The sequence below is a fragment of the Scyliorhinus torazame genome, chromosome 2 (genome assembly GCF_047496885.1).
Source record: "Scyliorhinus torazame isolate Kashiwa2021f chromosome 2, sScyTor2.1, whole genome shotgun sequence".
NCBI lineage: Eukaryota > Metazoa > Chordata > Chondrichthyes > Carcharhiniformes > Scyliorhinidae > Scyliorhinus > Scyliorhinus torazame.
Window position 1 is genome coordinate 143,087,895 of NC_092708.1, and position 21,275 is coordinate 143,109,169.

At 45.2% G+C, this 21,275-nt stretch overlaps 1 protein-coding gene across 2 annotated transcripts in view; it reads left to right on the forward strand.

Annotated features, from left to right (window-relative positions):
* fam171b (family with sequence similarity 171 member B) overlaps window positions 1-21,275 on the forward strand; it is a 105,297-nt gene that overhangs the window by 48,291 nt on the left and 35,731 nt on the right. For both annotated transcript variants that reach the window (XM_072477793.1, XM_072477802.1), the window contains exons 2-4: window positions 4,786-5,019; window positions 5,271-5,363; window positions 18,048-18,206. In XM_072477793.1, the coding sequence (XP_072333894.1) occupies window positions 4,786-5,019; window positions 5,271-5,363; window positions 18,048-18,206 (486 nt within the window). The remainder of the gene's footprint in view (window positions 1-4,785; window positions 5,020-5,270; window positions 5,364-18,047; window positions 18,207-21,275) is intronic.

Below are 21,275 nucleotides of genomic sequence, written 5' to 3' on the forward strand. Positions count from 1 at the left end.
GCAACCTTTCACTCCAAAAGTTCCCCTTCACAGTTCTGACTGCTGTCTGCCTTTAAAATAGGAATGCCTTCATGGGTCTGACTAGCTTTCTTTTAAATTGCCTGGCAGAGAAAGTGTTTTCCAGCTGAATCTCTTCATAGAACTAAGGACAAAAATGGAGTCCTTCACATCACTTGCCTTTCTTGCAGAGGATTCTGAATGGCTCCACCAATCGCAAGCAACAACAAGAGATGGCTCAGAATTCCAGGCTCACTAGCTGCTTGCCAAATCTGACTGATATCACGGGCCCTGCCTCAGAACTTAAAAGGGGAAGTCCTGGCTAGTCGCCCTCCGCCCCCCCCCCCCTTTGTGGCGTCTGTCCGCATTCAACGCTGATCGCTGCTCCTTGCGGCTTATGAATATGTGTTGGAATATCGGCCGGGTCGCACGCGGACGTCCTCAGCTGACTTCCGCTATCTACCAGCATGCCAACACCCGCAAACTCGGATGAAGTGATTGCGGCGTTGCACTTCATGAACTCCTTGGCAGTCACAGTGAAGGCGTGGACACATACGGATTTGATTGTTGGCCAAGGTCCGCCACATAGTACTGTATGGAGCTCACTATCGCGCCGTCCTGGATGATCTGTGTGCATTCACCACGAAGGTGGCAGAGTTCAATGTCGTGGATGACATTCTGCTGTGGGGCTCCCAGGGGGTCATGCCCGAAAGGGACCAGGGGACAACCCTGCGAGACCTCCACAGCGGAAAGCTGGGGGTCTCAAAGGTGAAGACGTTGGTCCAGAGTTGAGTATGGTGACCGGGATAGACATTGACAGACACAGACATCGAAACAATGATGAAACAATGTATGCGGGGCCAGGAGCACCAGAAACCGCAAACCCCCCCACCGCAGCTCCACTCCACCTATGGGTGTGGCCGGGCCGATTGTGGTCTGGACTCCACAGAGTTTGCGGAACCTTTCTGAGGAGCCATGTACTTGCTCAGCGTAGCCACCCATTCTATATGGATGGAGGGTACACTGCATTTCCAAGACTATGTCGCTGGCTATGATTGGGAAAACTCCGACAAACTTTTTCGGCACCCATGGGTTTCCCAAGGTGTTAGTGTCTGACAATGGTACGGCTTTTATAAGCATAGAATTTTGTGCTTTCATGAAGATGAATGGGGTTCGCACCTTGCCACTCCCCCAACAGATTGTCCGAATGGGCCGTGCAGACTTTTGAGTAAGGAATGCGGAAGCAGACCACCGGTTCCCCGGAGACCCGTCTGGCCTGTTTACTCTTCTATTAATTAATAATCTTTATTGTCACAAGTATGCTTACATTAACATTGCAATGAAGTTACTGTAAAAAGCCCCTAGTCGCTACATTCCGGCGCCTGATCGGGTACACCGAGGGAGAATTCAGAATGTCCAAATTACCTAACTGCATGTCTTTCGAGACTTGTGGGAGGAAACCAGAGGACCCGGAGGAAACCCACACAGACACAGGGAGAACATACAGACTCTGTACAAACAGTGACCCAAGCCGGGAATCGAACCTGGGACCCTGGCGCCGTGCAGTAACACTTTTAACCACTGTGCTATTGTGCCGCACCACGCCTCGCGTCACTATTGGACTAACACCTTCGGAGTTGTTGATGGGCTGATGGCTGTGCACGCGGTTGAGCCTCGTCCTGCCGGATATTGGGGAGAAGGTCCGCGACGAGTAGGAACATTCTGAAGCACGTCGGCCCAGGCTTGTGAGGGAATTCCCTGCGAGTAACATGGTCTATGTCAGGAATTTTGCGGACGGGGTATTGTGGATCCCGGGGATAGTGTTGTGACAATTGAGCCCAGTCTCTTATTGGGTCAGCGTGCAGGGAAGGGAATCGAATAGACACGTGGATGACATCCGCATCCGTGCCCTACAGGTCCTTGAGAGAAAGTCAGAGCCCCCACGTCTTGTGGTGGCACTTCCTCCAGTGCAGCCACCGTTGATACCCAGCGAGGCAGATGAGCCCCTCAACCTTGAGATGCGGATGCCGACTCATCAGACCCTGAAATTGACATGGAGACCTCACCAATGGAGGTTGTGACGGATCCAGGTCCAGCAGAGCAGGCGCTTGAGAAACAGCCCTGGGCAAGGGGGGCAAAGGGGGGTGGGGCAAGATGGGCAAGGAGGGCAAAGGGGTGTGGGGTGAGTTGTGTGTTATGGTCAATGTGTAGTTTTGTAACATAAACTGTTTCTGGTTGGGTCTGGCAGAGCACAAGAGCAAAAGTCCCTTGTATTGCATACAGAAATGATTTAGACTTAAATAAGGGGTATAATTAAGACGTTTGCTGATGAGCCCAGATTGGCTCTCTGATTTAATTTTGAACATGACGCTGTAGACTGCAGGATAGAAATGAACTGGTCAGGTGGGTAGAAAGATAGCAAGTGTATGATAATACATTTGAGGATGGCAAACAAGACAAGGGAATACACTGTAGGAGACATGTGGAGGAATATTTCATGTTCATAAATCCCTGCAGCTAAGCAGGACAGGTTTTTAAGCTGGTTAAGAAGGCCTGCAGCATATTTTTCCTTTAGCTGAGGCATAGAATATAATAGCAGGGAGGCTATGCCAGAAGTCAATAAAATGCTAGTTTGGTCAGAGCTAGAGAGCTACAGACCCTTCTGGGCAATGTGATCTCACTAGAGAGGGTACGGAGGTGATTTGTGAGGTTTTTGCCAGGACTGGTGAATTTCAACTTTGAGGAATGATTGGATAGGCTGGAGTTGCTTTCATTGCAACAGTGGAGACTAAGATGAGATTTCATCAAGTTGTTTCAAATTGTGAGGAGCCTGGATAGTGGTCAGGAAGGATCTTTTTCCCTGAGCAGAAAGGTCAACAACTGGGGGTGAGGAGTGTGGATTTAAAGTAATTAATGGAAGCCTTCAAGGCGAGTTGAGAAAATTTACACCCAGAGGTGGTGAGGATCTGGAATTTGTTGCTTGAAAGGGTTGTAGAGGTAGAAATCCTCATCAGAGGGCAGCACGGTGGTGCAGTGGGTTAGCCCTACTGCCTCACGACACTCAGGTCCCAGGTTTGATCCCAGCTCTGGGTCACTGTCCGTGTGGAGTTTGCACATTCTCCCCGTGTTTGTGTGGGTTTCGCCCCCACAACCCAAATATGTGCAGGCTAGGTGGATTGGCCACGCTAAATTGCCCCTTAATTGGAAAAAATGAATTGGGTACTCTAAATTTATTTTAAAAAATAAATCCTCATCACATTTGATAAATTACTTGGTTAGGTGGGTTTATGGAGAAAGGGCGGGGGAGTGGGTCTCGGTTGGGTGCTCTTTCAGAGGGTCGATGCAGACTTGGTGGGCCCAAATGGCCTCCTGAAGGGATTCTTTAATTCTATGAAATGCACTTGAAGTGGCGAAACCTACAAGACCAAAAGTTGGAATGTAGGATTGTGCAACATAGCTTTTGGACGGCAAGGAGATGATGTATCAAATTGGCTCCTGTGTCATAAATTTCTTTATTTACTGAACTTGCAGCTGAAGAAATCATTTCGTAAAACTTCCTATGATATAATGGCAAAGGCTTAATAGCCTTTATTCTCTTTACCTCAATCCTCCTGCTCCCATTTCTGTCCATTCAAATACATTGCACCTTCCTTTTATTGCCCAATATGTCTCCCATTTTCCGCTGCCCACCCTGACAATTCCCCAATCTGGCCTGCATGCTAGAACAGCCCTTTCAGGCATTTTTCCCAAATGTGTGTCTAGGAAAGCCAGTTTTAGAAAAAGCACAGTAAAGCACTTGCAATCAGTTCACTGATCCTGGCCACAGGCCCAGCTTTTCAAAGTGGCGCCTAGCAAATTGCCCCTTCAGCAATTCACTAAGTGCATTGAGAAAATGTGCGTGGTTTTCACCAATTGCAAGTTATACACTCAAAATACATTTGATCATCAGAGTGTTTTAACTTATGATACAGCAATTCTTATGGACTAAGAAAGTTTTATTTATGATCTGAAGGGCTTCAATGTTCATTATTACATGTATGTTATTGCTTACATGTATGCTTATGTTGCAAGTAGGTGCATTTTACAAATTATTGATTCAATTCAAAGCCTCGCACAACAAAAGGACAGACTGCCAAGTTGGCAATGGAATTAATCACTAAAGTAAAAGCTGCAGATGCTGGACATCAGTCCAACCAATGATTTTCATTAAAATTAAGACCTGCGGAGCTCTACCGTGTAAAGTTGATCCCATAATGTCTCATGATATTCAAGATTCTTATTAAGTAATCTAACATGGCTTAATAAAATAATGCAACAATTCATCATGATCACATATGTGAGGTGCCCAATCTCTTTGCAAAGTTGGAATGTTTGGGTTTTCCGTTCCACTGCCTTCATGATCATTCTTTGCTTTGGTAAATCTATCTTTCGGAGGGTCGGTCGATGATCTGATTGGCCTCCTGCACTGACATTCCATAGGCTGTTAGAAAATATTGGAAAGTTTCACTTGTACCAAAATATGCTGATCAAAATGTTTAATAAAATTTAAAAGCAGCACTTTTAAGGGGTAAAACTCTAGTCCCAAACAGCTATCGATTTTAGACTGAAATTCATTGTTGAATTAATATGTTTGGGAGGTAATCGTACATGTAGAAGACGTCCAACATCTATAAAATAATAATGGTCTGCATGATGGAGAGTCAGTTACTTCAAAAGAATATCTGAATTATGATATATTTTGAATGAGACTTTAGCAAAACTGTGAACATGAATCTTCTCTTGTTTCAGGGTCATTATTTACCTTGAAGGTGCAGGTAAACGATGCGGTCACTCGTCATTATCTAGATCAGGTCATTGTTGATGTCTTTGTTAACTACACAAAGACTAATTCGGCCCTTACCGAGGATGGTGGAGGAATTATTTTCAAAGTACCTTACAAGCTGGGCCTTACTCTGACTGTCACAGCGCGTAAAGCAGGCTACCTACTATCATCCTTGCCTTGGAAAACCCGAAGAGTGCCAGGTAAACTGTCGCTTTATGATCTTTCTGTAATTTTGATTACTGTTCCCACCTACATGATTACCTGACTACATTGAAGCAGTGAAGAAAGGTTTTGCAGAGGCTATTTGATTCAAGTTAAAGTTTTGTAAAGAAACATCAAGATTTTAGACTTTTCTTTTTTTTTTCTGAACAATTATTTAAATTGGGTGTTGTACTACTAAATTTTTGCTTTGGAGATTTATTATGTTATATTATTTCTATTTTTTTTTTAGTTTTCGCCGCTGTAACTCTTTCAATGCTTCCACAAAGCCGAGCAAATCTTTGGCTATTTGAAGACACTATTTTAATCACAGGAGGAAAGATTGGTAGGTGGAATAAATAGTCTTTTTTTTTTACCCGGAACAGTTTATTTTGTAATCTTGAACTGTTGTTGACAAAAATACGATGATAGAGAATATTTGGTGGTGTACTAAAAACATGACCGAATACCTCAAACGATAAAATGATTATAGTTATAAAAGTTATATGCATGCACCTTCTGTCTGTTTAAAAAAAAAAAAACAACATCCACCCAGAATAACAGTTCTGATCAGATTCACTTAGCTCAAATGGGTGAATCTTATTCTTATATAATGGCATGAAAATAAAGGAAACAATCATAGAATCTCTACAGATTTGTTGTAACAGTTGTGCCAGGGTGAAGCAGGCCATTCGGCCCACCGTGTATGTACAGACCCTACGAAAGAATACTCTTCCCAGGTCCAATCCCTCGCCCTACCCTGTAAACTAACCTGTACATCCCTGGGCACTATGGGGCAATTTAGCATGGCCAATCCACCTAATCTGCACATCTTTGGACTGTGCCCCCCCCCCCCCCCCCCCCCCCCGTATAAGAAGAAGAGTTTGCCATATGTTTGCTCTCTCTTGGTCTTGGTACCCCGGTCACGGCCATCGTCAAGTGTAGCAACATCAGAAGCAAGTCCAGGTTCAACGCTCGCTACCAGACGGATGAGCCTAGCTGAGCAGCAGTTACTCCTTTGAACCCGAGAGGTCCAGAACTGAACAGCGGCCACTGTTTTCTGACCTAAGCCGGGTGCCCGAAGTTAAGTACAGGTTGTCTTAGCTGATAGGTGTAGTTAACTAGTAGTGTTTATGTCGCATGACTAATTGTGTGTAAATAATGTACCCTTGACCTTGAACTAACTAACTGGTGTTTGATCGATAACCAGTTGAAACTTGTGGTGGTATCATTTGATACCTGAGACTCTCAGCATTAAGACATAGATAACACAGAAAGAAGGGCAAACTCACTGTTGCCATAATTGGAACAGAGCCACAGAAAGACAAAGTAAAAGAAACGCGCAACAGTTATTGGCGACATCTGACGGGATTCGACCCAGAAGTGACCATGTCACTCCGAGAGAACCCACAAAAGCATTTGAATTTGAATCCAAATTGGCAAAATAAAAGAAACCACAAGCGAAACCAGTATCGATCAAACATCCAGAATTCGGAAGTGTGTAATTTGCATGCGTATTAACAAAGGGATATAAGGTAAACTCGACAGATTTTGTTGCGTGAAACTTTGGGAGTTGTGTAAACCGGAAAATAGCTTGAGCCGTACCTGTGTTTGCACCACCGCTTTATTCCCCTTGTTCCAAATTTCCAGGAGACAGAAGTAATTGTAGGGATGGCCATGAAGGCAATGGAACGCCCTATGCATCTACAATCCAGAAGAGCCTGAGGTTGCAGCGACCAATAGATCAGAACAGTGTCCCGTATGGGAAGAAGAGATTAGGAGATGCCTAAAGGGGAAAGGATGGCCCCTATGGTCTGAGTTTTGTGCGAATGAAGAGACCGGTCCTGGCAGCATAGGACAGACTTGGTGGGACAGCCTGACCGAGATCCATAAAAAGAGTTTGACTAAGGTTCGTAAACCGATGGCAATCGTGTCCTGTCTGGCACAATTGCGAGGCACAGAGGTCGTGAGGACGCTCCGCAAGCAGCTTGAGGAGAAAGAGAGAAGTAGAGAGGGAGATATCAGTGAAAGCGAGAGATTAAATGTGCAGCTCCGGGAGCAGTTAGCGGCGAAGGACAAGGAAATAGATGATGTCAAGAGGGCACATCAATCCTGTCTCACCCACCTTAGCAGCTTCCAAATCCAGTACGATAAGGCCTACCAGGACACACAACGTGCTGTAATGGTAAGAGAAGAGACAGAGAATCAGATACAGCAGTTAAAGAAACAGTGCAATGATCGAAAGGCAGCCCTCCGAACACTCCACAGTTCCACCACGGAACAGAGGCAGAGTTCGGTGGATCATGCCAAATGTAGGCAGCAAATTGCAAGGTTGCAATCCCTGCTATCAGTTCAAAATGGGTTTAGAGACACCTTTGGCCCATAGCTGGACCAGGAAGGTGGCCCCGATTGGCAGGAACTCCGTGAAACGGCCCAACAGTACGTAAGTGAGACCGAGAATCAAAATAGAGCCCCCCCCCCCCCAGGCACCGAAGAGAAAAGCACCCGCACCACCGACTGCACGGGCAGCACACAACCCAATGAACCCCATTATCACACAGCGCAGGGTTACCACGGAAGGCCAACCTGATTTTGTGTACACCACCCCATTATCTATCACCCAGTTACGAGATGCCCGCGAGAAGATCGATACTTTCCACCCAACATCGGACCTACATCACTTTTTCAAGTTAGTAAAACAACAAACCCTGATGTATGGTTTAGACGAGCCGGAGCAAGTAAAGCTCATAGTTATGTACTTAGACCCCTCAGTTAGTTCAGCACTTCCTGACCCACAAAATGTAGGAGGAGGTAGCCTCCAAGAAATGAAAACGGCCATTTTAGACACCATAGGATATAATAAGAGGAGATCTGGTAGGCGGACTCAACCGGTGCAGGCAAAAAAAGGGTGAGCATCCAACAGTGTTTGCTGGACGCCTTTGGGTCCATTTTACTGCTGTATTTGGTGAGTTAGCCCGCGCCCATTTATCAGCAGACAGTAAGGCCAAATGGACCCGTACGTTAGTATCCCATACCACAGAGGCAGGACAGAAGGCATGTGCCAGTTACGACCCCTCAGACCCAGCACACAATGAAGTGTGGGTTCTGAAAAGATTGTCCAGAGCTTGGGAACAGTCTATACAGAAAAAGACAGAGCATGAGAGAGTAGACGCCACAATGAATCCAGTAAGGGCACACCAAGACTCCGCAAGGGAAATGAAGGCACAGGTACAGCGCAGCACCCAAGACACAGGAATGCTATAATTGTGGACCGAAAGGACATTACGTCCGAGAATGTCAAGCCCCCCCTGAAGCAGCAAAGGAATCAGCACCCAAACCCCCCCCCCCCGAAACAATACCCGACCCATTCACAGCGTTAGCGCCCGACCAGATAATTTGGCCATGAATGGCACTGACTGACGGTGTTCGGGCTCCCCAACTTGGGGCTGCGATACCCTTTGGGATAAGACCGGTCGTTGCAGGCACAGTCTGGGGACACCGCGTAGAGTTCCTTTGGGACACAGGAGGGTCCAGAACCACGTTAAACCCCTCCACCATGTACCAGAAAGCGATATGGCCCACTACGGATATCATTACCCTTAGTGGCTTTGCAGGTCACCTTCAGCAGGGACACATCACAGCCCCTGTGGATGTACAGCTCCGTAATATTAGGACAAAACACTCGGTTGTTTTAGTAGATTTACCCCAGGCAGCAGAACACAGCCTAGGCATCGATTTCATGAGTGCACACAACCTTTCATTCTCCCCAGTCAACCGATGCATATGGAAAATGACTAGAGCAGTGCGAGCCCCCGCCACGCTCAAGTAGGAGATTATGCCCATAGAATCAGCACAGTAGGAGAGTACTGGTTTGAACCACAAACCATTACCACAGACAAAGTGATTAGAGAGGTCTTGAAAAGACATAAGGCAGCATTTGCCCAGCACAAGCACGACTGCGGCAAAATCCTACATGTAGTAAATATTACAGGTCCCGATCCCAAGCCCCAGAAACGGTACGGCTTCCCCCAGCAAGCCGAGGGAGAGATAGCCAAGGTAATCCAAAGTTTATTGAATCAAGGCGTGATTCGACCCGTTGCATCGACAAATAATGCCCCGATTTGGCCAGAAAGAAAACCCGATAGATCATGGTGACTGACCATCGACTACAGAGAATTGAACAAAGTGACTCCCTTAGCAGCCCCCATCGTTGCCACGAGTCCCGAGACCATGTTGAGACAGGGACTCCAGTCAAAATGTTTTACGGTGTTAGATATCAGTAATGGCTATTGGTCCATACCACTGGACAAAGCATGCCAATATAAATTTGCGCTCACCTTCCATGGACAGCAGTACACGTGGACGTGCCTTCCACAAGGCTCCCACAACTCTCCCTCCATTTTTCACAGACAATTGGCAAACTGATTATCTAAATTTTCCCGCCCTAAATGCCTTGTTCAGTACGTGGACGACTTGCTCCTGCAGACGAACACCAAGGAAGAGCACATCTCGCTTCTTTCTGAATTATTAGAACTACTCACATTGATTGGATGCAAAATTAACCCCAAGAAAGCCCAAATCCTTCAGGAAAAAGTCACATATTTAGGTACGGTCATCACGCATGGGAAGCGTGAGATAGAACTCAAACGCATTGATTCCATTGTAAATTTGCCCGTGCCCCAAAACGTTACAGCACTCCGGTCATTTTTAGGACTGGTTGGATATTGTAGGAACCATATCGACGGATTCGCCACAAAAGCAGCCCCACTTTCTGAGCTGCTAAAGAAACAGGCCCCATGGAAATGGCTTCCACAGCACACGGACGCCGTGGATGTGTTGAAACGCGCCCTGAGCACAGCCGCCGCTTTGCAAGCCCCAGATCCACACTCCCCATACGCGATAGAGGTAGCGACCACAGACCGAACCCTTTCAGCTGTACTCCTGCAGGAAAGGCATGATCGTCTAGGATCCGTAGCCTATGCCTCACGAGTCTTGGATCCGGAGGAACTAGGATTTTCAGCCTGCGAGAGGCACCTGTTAGCAGTTTCCTGGGCAGTACAGTACTTCGCGTACATAACCGGACTCAACCCAGTAACCATTTTGACCAAGCACACCCCAACACAGCTTTTATTGGACGGCAGACTACAAGACTGCACAGTAAGCCAAATTCGAGCAGCGCGATGGACCCTGCTCCTACAGGGACGCAACATCATTGTAAAACGGACAAAATCTCACACGTTTCTGGCCGATAATTTGCATTATGCAGGAACCCCACATGAATGCGAGATCATAGCCCCCAAGCACAGCACAGGCCCCTTTGTTCCCAAGTCGGTGCTAAGAAAGACAGGTATCGGACCCCAGCCCAGAGACAAAGCACTGAGAATTTACGTAGATGGCTCATCCACAGTCCTTGAGGGAAAAAGGATAACAGGCTGTGGTATTTATGTAGAGGACGCGCAAGGACACACTTTAAAAGAGATAGCTTTAAAGTTGCCTGGACACTTGGGTCCGCAGGCAGCCGAGTTAGCAGTCATTGCTTACATTGTCCAGCACCCCGATTCGTTCCCGACCCCTGCAGACATATATTCGGACAGTTTATACGTCTGCAACAGCCTGACAGAATTCCTACCCCTGTGGGAATCGAGAGGATTTATTTCCGCAGACGGAAAACCTCTACCCTCAGCCCCACTGCTCAAACATATCCTTCAGACAGCTAAAGGCAGGAAATATGGCATCGTTAAAGTAAGAAGTCACCATCGTTCCTCCCCACCTGGTAATGTGAAAGCCCACGCCCTAGCAAAGGCAGGCTCACAACATGGCCACTTTTGGCAACCCCCCGAGAGTGCCCCAGTACACGCAGTTCACGTCTCACAGACCAACATCCAAGACCTAGCCCAGGCACAGAAAGAAGACGAGGCATTAAAAGAAATTTTAAAAGGAAACTTCCCAGCTCCCTGTGAAAAGTTTAGGAATTCTTTGACGGTCCATGAGGGAATCATTTTAAAAGATGGAATTTATGTAGTCCCCACCCAGGACAGGAATGAGATAATTTGCAAGTTCCATGACGGACATGGACACTAAGAGATTGAATCCACCCTTGCCCATCTCAGACCGCTCATTTGAAAACCGATGTGTCCCATTACAAAGAACAAAGAAATGTACAGCACAGGAACAGGCCCTTCGGCCCTCCAAGCCCGTGCCGACCATACTGCCCGACTAAACCACAATCTTCTACACTTCCTGGGTCCGTATCCTTCTATTCCCATCTTATTCATATATTTGTCAAGATGCCCCTTAAATGTCCCTATCGTCCCTGCTTCCACTACCTCCTCCGGTAGCGAGTTCCAGGTACCCACTACCCTCTGCGTAAAAAACTTGCCTCGTACATCTACTCTAAACCTTGCCCCTCTCACCTTAAACCTATGCCCCCTAGTAATTGACCCCTCTACCCTGGGGAAAAGCCTCTGACTATCCACTCTGTCTATGCCCCTCATAATTTTGTATACCTCTATCAGGTCGCCCCTCAACCTCCTTCGTTCCAGTGAGAACAAACCGAGTTTATTCAACCGCTCCTCATAGCTTATGCCCTCCATACCAGGCAACATTCTGGTAAATCTCTTCTGCACCCTCTCTAAAGCCTCCACATCCTTCTGGTAGTGTGGCGACCAGAATTGAACACTATACTCCAAGTGTGGCCTAACTAAGGTTCTATACAGCTGCAACATGACTTGCCAATTCTTATACTCAATGCCCCGGCCAATGAAGGCCAGCATGCCGTATGCCTTCTTGACTACCTTCTCCACCTGTGTTGCCCCTTTCAATGACCTGTGGACCTGTACTCCTAGATCTCTTTGACTTTCAATACTCTTGAAGGTTCTACCATTCACTGTATATTCCCTACCTGCATTAGACCTTCCAAAATGCATTACCTCACATTTGTCCGGATTAAACTCCATCTGCCATCTCTCCGCCCAAGTCTCCAGACAATCTAAATCCTGCTGTATCCTCAGACAGTCCTCATCGCTATCCGTCAAAAACTGTTTAATTTGTGCTCAAAACAACCCCGATAGGTATGCAAAAAAGCCCAACTACGACACACCCGCCCCGTAAATGGCCCGTGGACAAACCTTCAATTGGATTATATTGGTCCCCCCCCCTGCAGAAATGGTTACAAGTATGTGTTAGTGGTGATAGACACATTTACAAAATGGGTCGACGCGTTCCCCTCGAGAACAAATACAGCCAAGCACACGGCAAAGATCTTAACAGAGCAAATTTTTACGAGATGGGGACCCCTCAGTAGTATTGAGTCGAACCAAGGTTCCCACTTTACGGGAAGGGTCATGAAAAATGTGATGACAATATTTGGTATTAGGCAAAAGTTCCACATTGCCTATCACCCGCAGTCCAGCAGCATTGTGGAGTGCATGAACCGGACACTAAAGGCCGCACTTAGAAAAATGGGGCAGTAGCACAACACAACATGGGACACAGTGCTCCCATTCGCACTGATGTTTATTAGGAACACCGTGTCGAGCTCAACAGGATATACCCTCATGACCGGATGACCCATGAAAGGTACCGAATACGTATTCTGACTTGATTTGGCCAGCCCCGCAGTCACCGCCCGTACCCATGAGAAAGCAGTCCAGCACATGATAGAAAATATTACGGCAGCACAGCTCGCTGCAGCTGTTCGACTAGGCACTAAACGAAAGTAGAGTAAGGCCTGCTTTGATAAAACAGTACATCCGACAGAGTATACAGTCAGACAGCAAGTAATGATACAACCCTAGCTCATTCCTCTCCCCTAAATTTGCAGGACCCTATTCAATCTCGGACAAAATAAGCCGCTCGGTTTATAAAATCACGTATCCAAACGGAAAATCAGGATGGTTCCATATAAATCAGCGTAAGGTTTATGGAACGCAGTGCAGCCACTCGCACCACCTCTCCTTGGCGATGGCAGACAGAGGACCTGCCCATTGACAACCCAATTTCCCCCTCCCCCAACAGCTGCAGCACGTCCACAGACACTACCTTGACCACGCCCCCAGAATCAAATTTCACCCTGAAGCTTGATTCGGCTGCCAGCGACAGCACTACTAAAGCCCCTGAGAGACCCGAACAAAGCTCCCATGAACCAGGCCCCAGTCACTACAGGCCCAGAGACCCCGACCACGATTCGTTCAGCCCCTTTGAAACGATTTATTTGCCCACACCGGAACCTTACCCGCCACTCGACAATAGCGACAGCCCCCTTGCAACCTCCCTACGGAACATGAAGCACTGGCACCGTGACAATTCCTGTCGTCTGACTAGGAATGATGAAATGGACCCCACATCAGCACACGTTGCGTTAGCACGCAAACTCCATGAACGAGAGATGGCGACAACTCCACCGATTGAGATTTACGATGTCCTATACTCTGATGGAACCTGCCCGCATTTATGTTTAGTTTGTATTTAAATGTTGTTCGTTCTCTCTCGTACGATTTTGTGTGTCGTCCTCACGGACGCTTTCTTGATGCATTCATAACTACTCTTCCAACGCCACATGGCAGTTAGTGAAACAGGTTTGTCTGGAGCCCATATTGTTACAAATTCTTACCGCTCTTAGAAGGTCAGCCAGGCAGTGGAGTAACGGCACTTATCCCCACTCTGCCTCAGGACCCCCTATACATTTGGTCAGCCAAGCTCGGTAGTGGAGCAACGGCACTGATCAGCGCCCTACCCGGGATCCCACCCATTCTTGCCCTGCCGCGGATCATACGCACCACCCCATTCGTATACTTGTTTTAGAAACTCTTTCGCTGTTCTTTTCTAGTCCTGTGGTTTAAAGAATGCTTTTTGCCACAACTTTTGCCCTTTCCGGCAACCCTTTGGTTGCTATGCCCCACATACTATTTACATGTCAGAAACACTTGGTTGGAATAACAAGTTTGCAGAGGACGGCGAAATTGTCCGCCCACTCAGCCCATCGTCCACAGGCTGCGAGAGTGCTCGCACTGTGACACAGAATTTTTTTGGATGTCTTGTCTCCGCAAATGGTTTGTTTAAAAAAAAAAATAAATAAATAAAATGAGGGAGTCACATATGGTGACGATTCTAATGGGACATTGACGTTGAGGAGAGACAGACAGATGTACGAGATGTTAAACAATACGATTATAACAGGTACTATGCTTGTTCCCTTAGAAAGATACAAAGATACTCGAAGGCGAAGGAAAACCTGAACAAAATGAAGTTGACCCTGATGATCGGCATCATGATCATCGCTGGAACAGTACAATTGCGCGTGTTACCCACCTCTACCCCCCCTCCCCACACAGGCCCCGAGCACGACCACCAAACACACACCCAGCCACTGATACCCCGACATGGTGCGAGAATCCCGTTAAGTGGTATTCACTGTCCTACACAGTGGAAGCCTTACTAGTGATAGCCATATTGTACAGTATCGTCCAGACAATTAGATTGTGAAAATGGAGGGTGAGAGCCTCCTGCCCTCCAGTATACACATTTAGAGCCCCTTTCCTCGGACTCCAGCAAACCCCACACTCTTTCTGAACCTTTCTCTTTAATAAAATCTGTGGTTTTTGTGAATAAAATAACTTCTCTGTATGTGAATGTTAATGATAGGAAGAAATGTGATGCTGCTATTGGATTATTTTTGTATTGTAAGTTAAGTTCTTTGATTGTTAAATAGTAGCATGAGTGTAGTCTAGTTCGAGACAGTTACTGAATGTTAAATGGCCCCTTAGAAATTCTTAGATATGTGTTTAGGGACAATTAGGTAAATGTTTTTGACCCATAGGACAGAGTAGAGTAGAACCTGTCCTTGGTTAAGGGTACCCGGTATTATGATCCTTCATGCTTTGTGCTGAGGATCAAGAGGACGGAGTGTAGCCATCTGGGATGGCCACTTCCAACTAGGTACAGAGAAACTCGCAAAGCCTAGCGGATAAACTGGATAAGCCAAGACTCGGCAGGCTCAGAGTCTGAAATGCATATTCGTAAGCCAGAAGTCCAGACGGTATCGAAACTCCGTCCAATTAGCACTGTAATGGGGCCGATTAGCATTTGATGGCCCACCTTCACCAAAACAAAGGACTGGTACTCAAGCAACTGGGACAGTCCCATACATTTCTGCGCCACTCCCTGTTCAAGGGAAATGCAAACAACAGTGTCAATGACCGCTTGGGACACGCCCAGCCATCCAGATTCCCGCCCACTAATTGGCTAAGGAATTGAACAGAGTGATCAGGGATCACCCAATTAGTAAGGCCCAAATCGAAGGACTGCCCAAAAGAGCGCGAAAAGCCCCCGAGTATAAGAAGAGTTTGCCATATGTTCGCTCTCTCTTGGTCTTGGTACCCCGGTCATGGCCATCGCCAAGTGCAGCAACACCAGAAGCAAGTCCAAGTTCAACGCTCGCTACCAGACGGATGAGCCCAGCTGAGCAGCAGTTACTCCTTCGAACCCGATAGATCCAGAATTGAACAGCGGCCACTGTTTTCTGACCTAAGCCGGGTGCCCGAAGTTAAGTACAGGTTGTCTTAGCTGATAGATGTAGTTAACTAGTAGTGTTTATGTTGCATGACTAATTGTGTGTAAATAATGTACCCTTGACCTTGAACTAACTAACTGGTGTTTGGCTCTTTGATCGATAGCCGGTTGAAACTTGTAGTGGTATCATTTGATATCTGAGACTCTCAGCATTAAGACATAGATAACACCGAAAGAAAGGCAAACTCACTGTTGCCATAATTGGAACAGAGCCACAGAAAGACAAAGTAAAAGAAACGCGCAACAGAGGAAACCCACGCATTCAAGGGGAGAACATGCAATCTCCACACAGTCACCCAAGGCCAGAATCAAACCCGGATCCTTGGCACTCTGAAGCAACAGTACTACCCACTGCCGTCCATATACTCCCCTATTTCAGTGTATCATTTTTGTAACTTAAATGGAATAGGTTTTTTCTTCTTGCCACCTCCAATTCATTCAACCTTCTTGCAGCACTTTTCTGCTGATGGCCTCCTGCTGTAAACCATTAGCCTAACTTGGTAATGATTGCAGTTGAGTTTGCATTCATAAAATTCTCAGCAATTTGTTTGAATGGTCTCCAGAATAGTTTGTAACTGTCTCTGGTTCAGATGCCCACTCTGAAACTTAATATATAATTGCCAGGCTTGGAGTTTTGTTAACTCATCCCCTTGAAAGCTAAATTAAATGGCACACTCGCACTTTTCGCAGATGTGTCGATTTGTTGGAACAGTTGTGCCAGGGTGTCGCTCCAAAGCGAAACCTGGGAATCTGGATTTGAGCCTGATTTGATTAGCAATTTCTATGTGCCAAAGTCGGGAAAAGCCTGTCTGGCCCTTGGAGCACCACTGTCTTGAGTATCCACCCACAGGGCAGTAAATACGGAGAATTGTGATATATCATACAGGATCATGGTTTTTACCCTGTATTTTAGTACTGTATGATGTGAAGAAGGAAGTGTTTTTTTAAAACTGAAAACAAACTTGTTTAAATCTAATATCCAAATCTCTTTACCTAAGCTATCAGAATTTTTTTAAGGGTATTATTCAATTGCAATATGTGAGACGCAGATAAAGTAATCAGTTTTACAAAGGGGGATTTGTGGTCTTTTCCCTCCCCCAATGTGGAAATGCACGGTAGTAATGATCTCAGCTAAAAGGTTGGGTGGGTGCAGAAACATTAACCCCGAGGACATGTGAAGTGTGTTCCCATTTCAGAAACATTTGCAGTGCTTGGTGTGTGCTGGAAGTGTAATTGGGACATGACTAGTGGGAATTTGAAATTGGTGAAGGCAATGTGCTTTAACAGATGGTGTCACAGGGCTGAGATTTGCATTGGGAAATGAAGCAGTTGAATGTTATGGTCGGCCGATAGCACCAAATACTGCTAGTTTAGTAAATAAGCTTCATGCTGTGCTACTCTCCTTGTCTGGTGCTACCCTCCATGTTTGGCTTAATTTGACTTTTGAAATGGCAATTTCAACGATTTATTGATAGTTTCAACTATTTATTGACAGTATGGTAAAGAAGGATAGTAAAATTTCAGCTAGTCTACCAAGCCTCACTCCGGTTCATGATGCTTGGGGTTCTCGTTCTAGCAATATAACCCTTATCCTGTCTTATTCACCACTCCCACCCCGCAACCACCCATCCTGCCTGTCATCTTCTGAGAGGCAATCCAATCCTTTCTTTATTACATAGTGTTAGAAGATGTTTCAGTTTTATTTTCATTTGTAAATTCTGTACTATCAAGTATCTGTTGACATGTTGGAACATTTTTCCAGTTTAGTGATAATATTAAAATGTAGAAATGCATTGGAAGAGCACAAGAAGTCTAAGTCAGAAAGGGTAAGCTGTAAAGATGGAGTGATGTCCTGGAGGTCAGGTTAATATTTCTCAAGAGTTTCACCTTCTTGGCAGTTTGATTATCTTTTCATCCGGGGTATTGAGCAATTGATTAATGCATGTGAAGAGCTAAATTGTACACTATCTGTGGAGGGAGCTGACTGATGAGTGAAATACATATTTCTCATGCCCTCAACCTCCTGCTTTGGAAGACCAAAGAACAAGTAAATTATTTTGTCGTTATTCAAAGGAAAGTATTTGCCATTGTATGTCACTCCCAGTGCTTCAGTGGTCCACATCAGACATACAACTGTAATACCAGTATGTTTCATGATGTGAGTTTCACTTTTATGTATTAGAGTGAAGAGGATCATCGTGAAAAAGTGAGCCTGTAAGAGCAGCAAGTTCACAGTATGACGGGAATATGCCTTTAATTGGCTCAGTTTATTTTCATATTTTATAGTTTTATTTTAAAAGTATATATGTAACAATGTTAATTACCAGTCTCTCTAAATTTAAAGCTATTGGCCAGCCAATCTCACTGCCGAACAAAACAATATCATCTCATTGTGCAACACAAAGCAGTTCAGCCTGCTCTTTTCCGTATGTTTGTAATGAAGGTACTTATATTTTTTTAGATGACCGAAGATATCCCAGTGTCCAATTTCCAAAAGGATTACTGAGATTACCGAAGAACACCTATGTTTCTAATCTGACAGCTTTTCTCACAGCTCCACAGCCTCCCTGGGGAACAGACAACTTTATCCATACAATGGGAACCTTGATGAATAAATCAAGTAAAAGTTTTAATCTTTTCTAGCAATTATCACACTGTCTTGTCATTGTATGTTTCACTACAGTAGTGGTACTCCTAATGCATCCCACCACTTTTGTGGCCCTTGGTAAACCTGCTGCTGCAAGTTTCTTTAGGTCTCTTAACTGTATGCATGGTTGTGTCTCGTTGGCAAAGCTGGAATTCTGTGCTCATCCTTCCTGCAGCTAAATAAATATAAAGGTATTATATTAGAAGGCAGTATTATCACAACTTCCAGCAGGAAGTGAAAGGATTCTGTCAAAATTGAGCCATTTAGTAAACTTGCCGCTCTAATGGTTTGACTTTCTTCCTGTGCAGAAGTGCCAAGTCTCTGCAGAGTGACATAATTGAAGAAAGGAGCTAACTATGTGGGGAAACTACTCTGACTACTATCACTGCACTGTGAACTGTGAGGGAGATAGTGGACTTCAAGAGGACATGAACAGGCTGGTGTAATGGCCAGAGATGTGGCAAATGAAATTTAATACAGCAAAGTGTGAAGTGGTACATTATTGTAGGAAGAGTGAGGAGAGGCAATAGAAAATAAAAGTTATGATTCTAAACCAGTAGCAGGAGACTAGGGATGTGGGGGTATAAATCATTGAAGGTTTCAGGGCAGATTGAGGAAGTGCTTAATAAGGGATTCTGGACATTATAATAATCTTTATTAGTGTCACAAGTAGGTTTACATTAACACTGCAATGAAGTTACTGTGAAAATCCCCGAGTCACCTACAGCACCTGTTCGGGTACACTGAGGGAGAATTCAGAATGTCCAATTCACCTAACAAGCACGTCTTTCAGGACTTGTGGGAGGAAACTGGAGCACCCGGAGGAAACCCACGCAGACACCGGGCAAACGTGCAGACTCCACACAGACAGTGACCCAAGCTGGGAATCGAACCAGGATCCCTAGCCCTCAATAGTGCTAACCACTGTATAACCGTGCCGCCCATGAATAATGGCATAGAGTACAGAAACAATGATATTATGGTGAATCTTTATAAAGTACTCGTTCTGCCTCAATGGGAGTGCTATGTCCAATTCTGGACACCACATTTTGGAGGGATAAGGATTTAAGGAGGTGCAAAAAATGATTTACAAGAACAGTTGCAGATAATCAAGACCTCCGTTATGAGGGTAGATTGGTGAGCTGGGACTTTTCTCGTTAGAGTATAGAATGTTGAGAAGAGATTTATTAGAGATCATGAGGGGCCAGGACAGAGTAGATAGGGAAAAACTGATCCCAATGGTGGGAGAGTCGGGAATGAGAGGATGTGAATTTAAGATGATTAGTAATAGAACCACCTGCAACATAAGTAGCAGGTGGTTAGGATCTGGAACTGCCCGAGTGTGGTGGAGACAGTTTCAATTGTGACTTTCAAAAGGAAAACTAGCTGAAACAGAGTAATGGTGAAAGACGAGGTGGAGGGACCAGCTGAGTTTTTACACAGACACGATAAGCCAAATGGCTTTCTATAATGCTACCATTCTGTGATTCTGTAAATTAACCACTTGGATCTGCTTTTTAGTGATAATGCCACACTTTGTGGTCAGATTGAAATGATAACAGTACTGATGTGGTGACTTGTGGGCAGTGAAATTCATCCAGTCAATAATCTTAGTGATATTGTCAACACAAGTAAGCAATACTTCCATTTTTGTATTATGCCCAAATGTTTCCAGTGTAATTGTCGTCTAGGGAGATTCCATCTTTTTGGCACTATTCATATAATTTTTTACTCTTTTCTAGTGTTAATTTTTTCCTCCTCCTCTAGAACCCAATTCCACATATCCCCTTGAAGACGTGACTAAATTAATTGATTCCTTCCCTTCCTGGCTGTGAGGAAGTTCTTGTTTTGTTTTCAAAGCTTGACTTTAGAAGCTGTTAGTGGGGAATTGCAGGTACAAACCTCATCTGTCACTCGAGTTCACATTAAGTTGCGAAGAAAGAACTTGCAATTACTTCTCGTCTTCTAAAACTCCAGGACATCCCTAAACACTTCACAACCAATTCATTAATTTTGAAGCATTGCCAGTTTCCGAATATGGGGAAGCATAGCAACCAGTTTGCCTACAGTAAAGTCCCACAGACATCAATAAAGATAAATGGCCAACCAATCATTTTTTTCAGTGCTGGCTGTGGGATCCGTCTTTGCCAAGACACTGGAGAAAACTCTCCTTATCGAGTAATGGGATGGGATTTTTTCATATTAACTTGAACAGGCAGACAGGACTTTGGTTTACTGTCTTATCCTAAGAATAGCACCTCTAACAATGCAGCACTCTATCAGGGCCAAATTGGAGTGCCACCCTGGATTATGTGCTCAAGGGTCAGGTGTGAGCCATGACTTCTGGCATGGAGGCAAGATCCTACCTTAATCTTTTCATTAACTTAAGACTTTTCATTAAATGATTGCTTTGGAAAATAATTGATGCCAAAACAGATCCAGGGATCATTATAAAATGGTTTATCAAACTGGTAGCCAGTAAAGTATACTCTTCTGTGTATGTATGATTATGCCTTAAAACTCCATTTTTTGGAATCTGGAAAGAACTATCATATAATCAGACAACACTGTGAGATAGCCAGGTAAATCCTCTCACAATGACTGAGACCAAAGGAATTGTTGCTGTTATTTTCCCTTGACTCCAACCAAGGATATTTAGGAACAATAAACGTTCATTAGGTGCGGACTGTTGTATCCGGCCCGTCTCTGGGTCACGCTCGGGGAACAGCACTTTTATTTTGAGTCGCCTGAGGACGCGCTGGACTTCGCGAAAAGGAAAGGACTGGTGGTGGACTGAGAACTTTTGAACTTTACTGCAACGTTCATGTTTTTTTTTTCTGTTCTTTTTAAAAAAAAAAAAAAGTTTCTTGTTTTTCGTTTTGTGGATGCCGTTTGTAATGCCTTTTGCATTGATTTGGGACCAGCGGCAGAGCTGAGTGAGTTGAGGTTTTCATTTGCACTGTTGGGGGATGGAGGTGTGCTTGTTTAGATCTTGATGTTTTTCTGTCGGGCAATTGTGTGGGGATTGTTTGATGTTGGAGC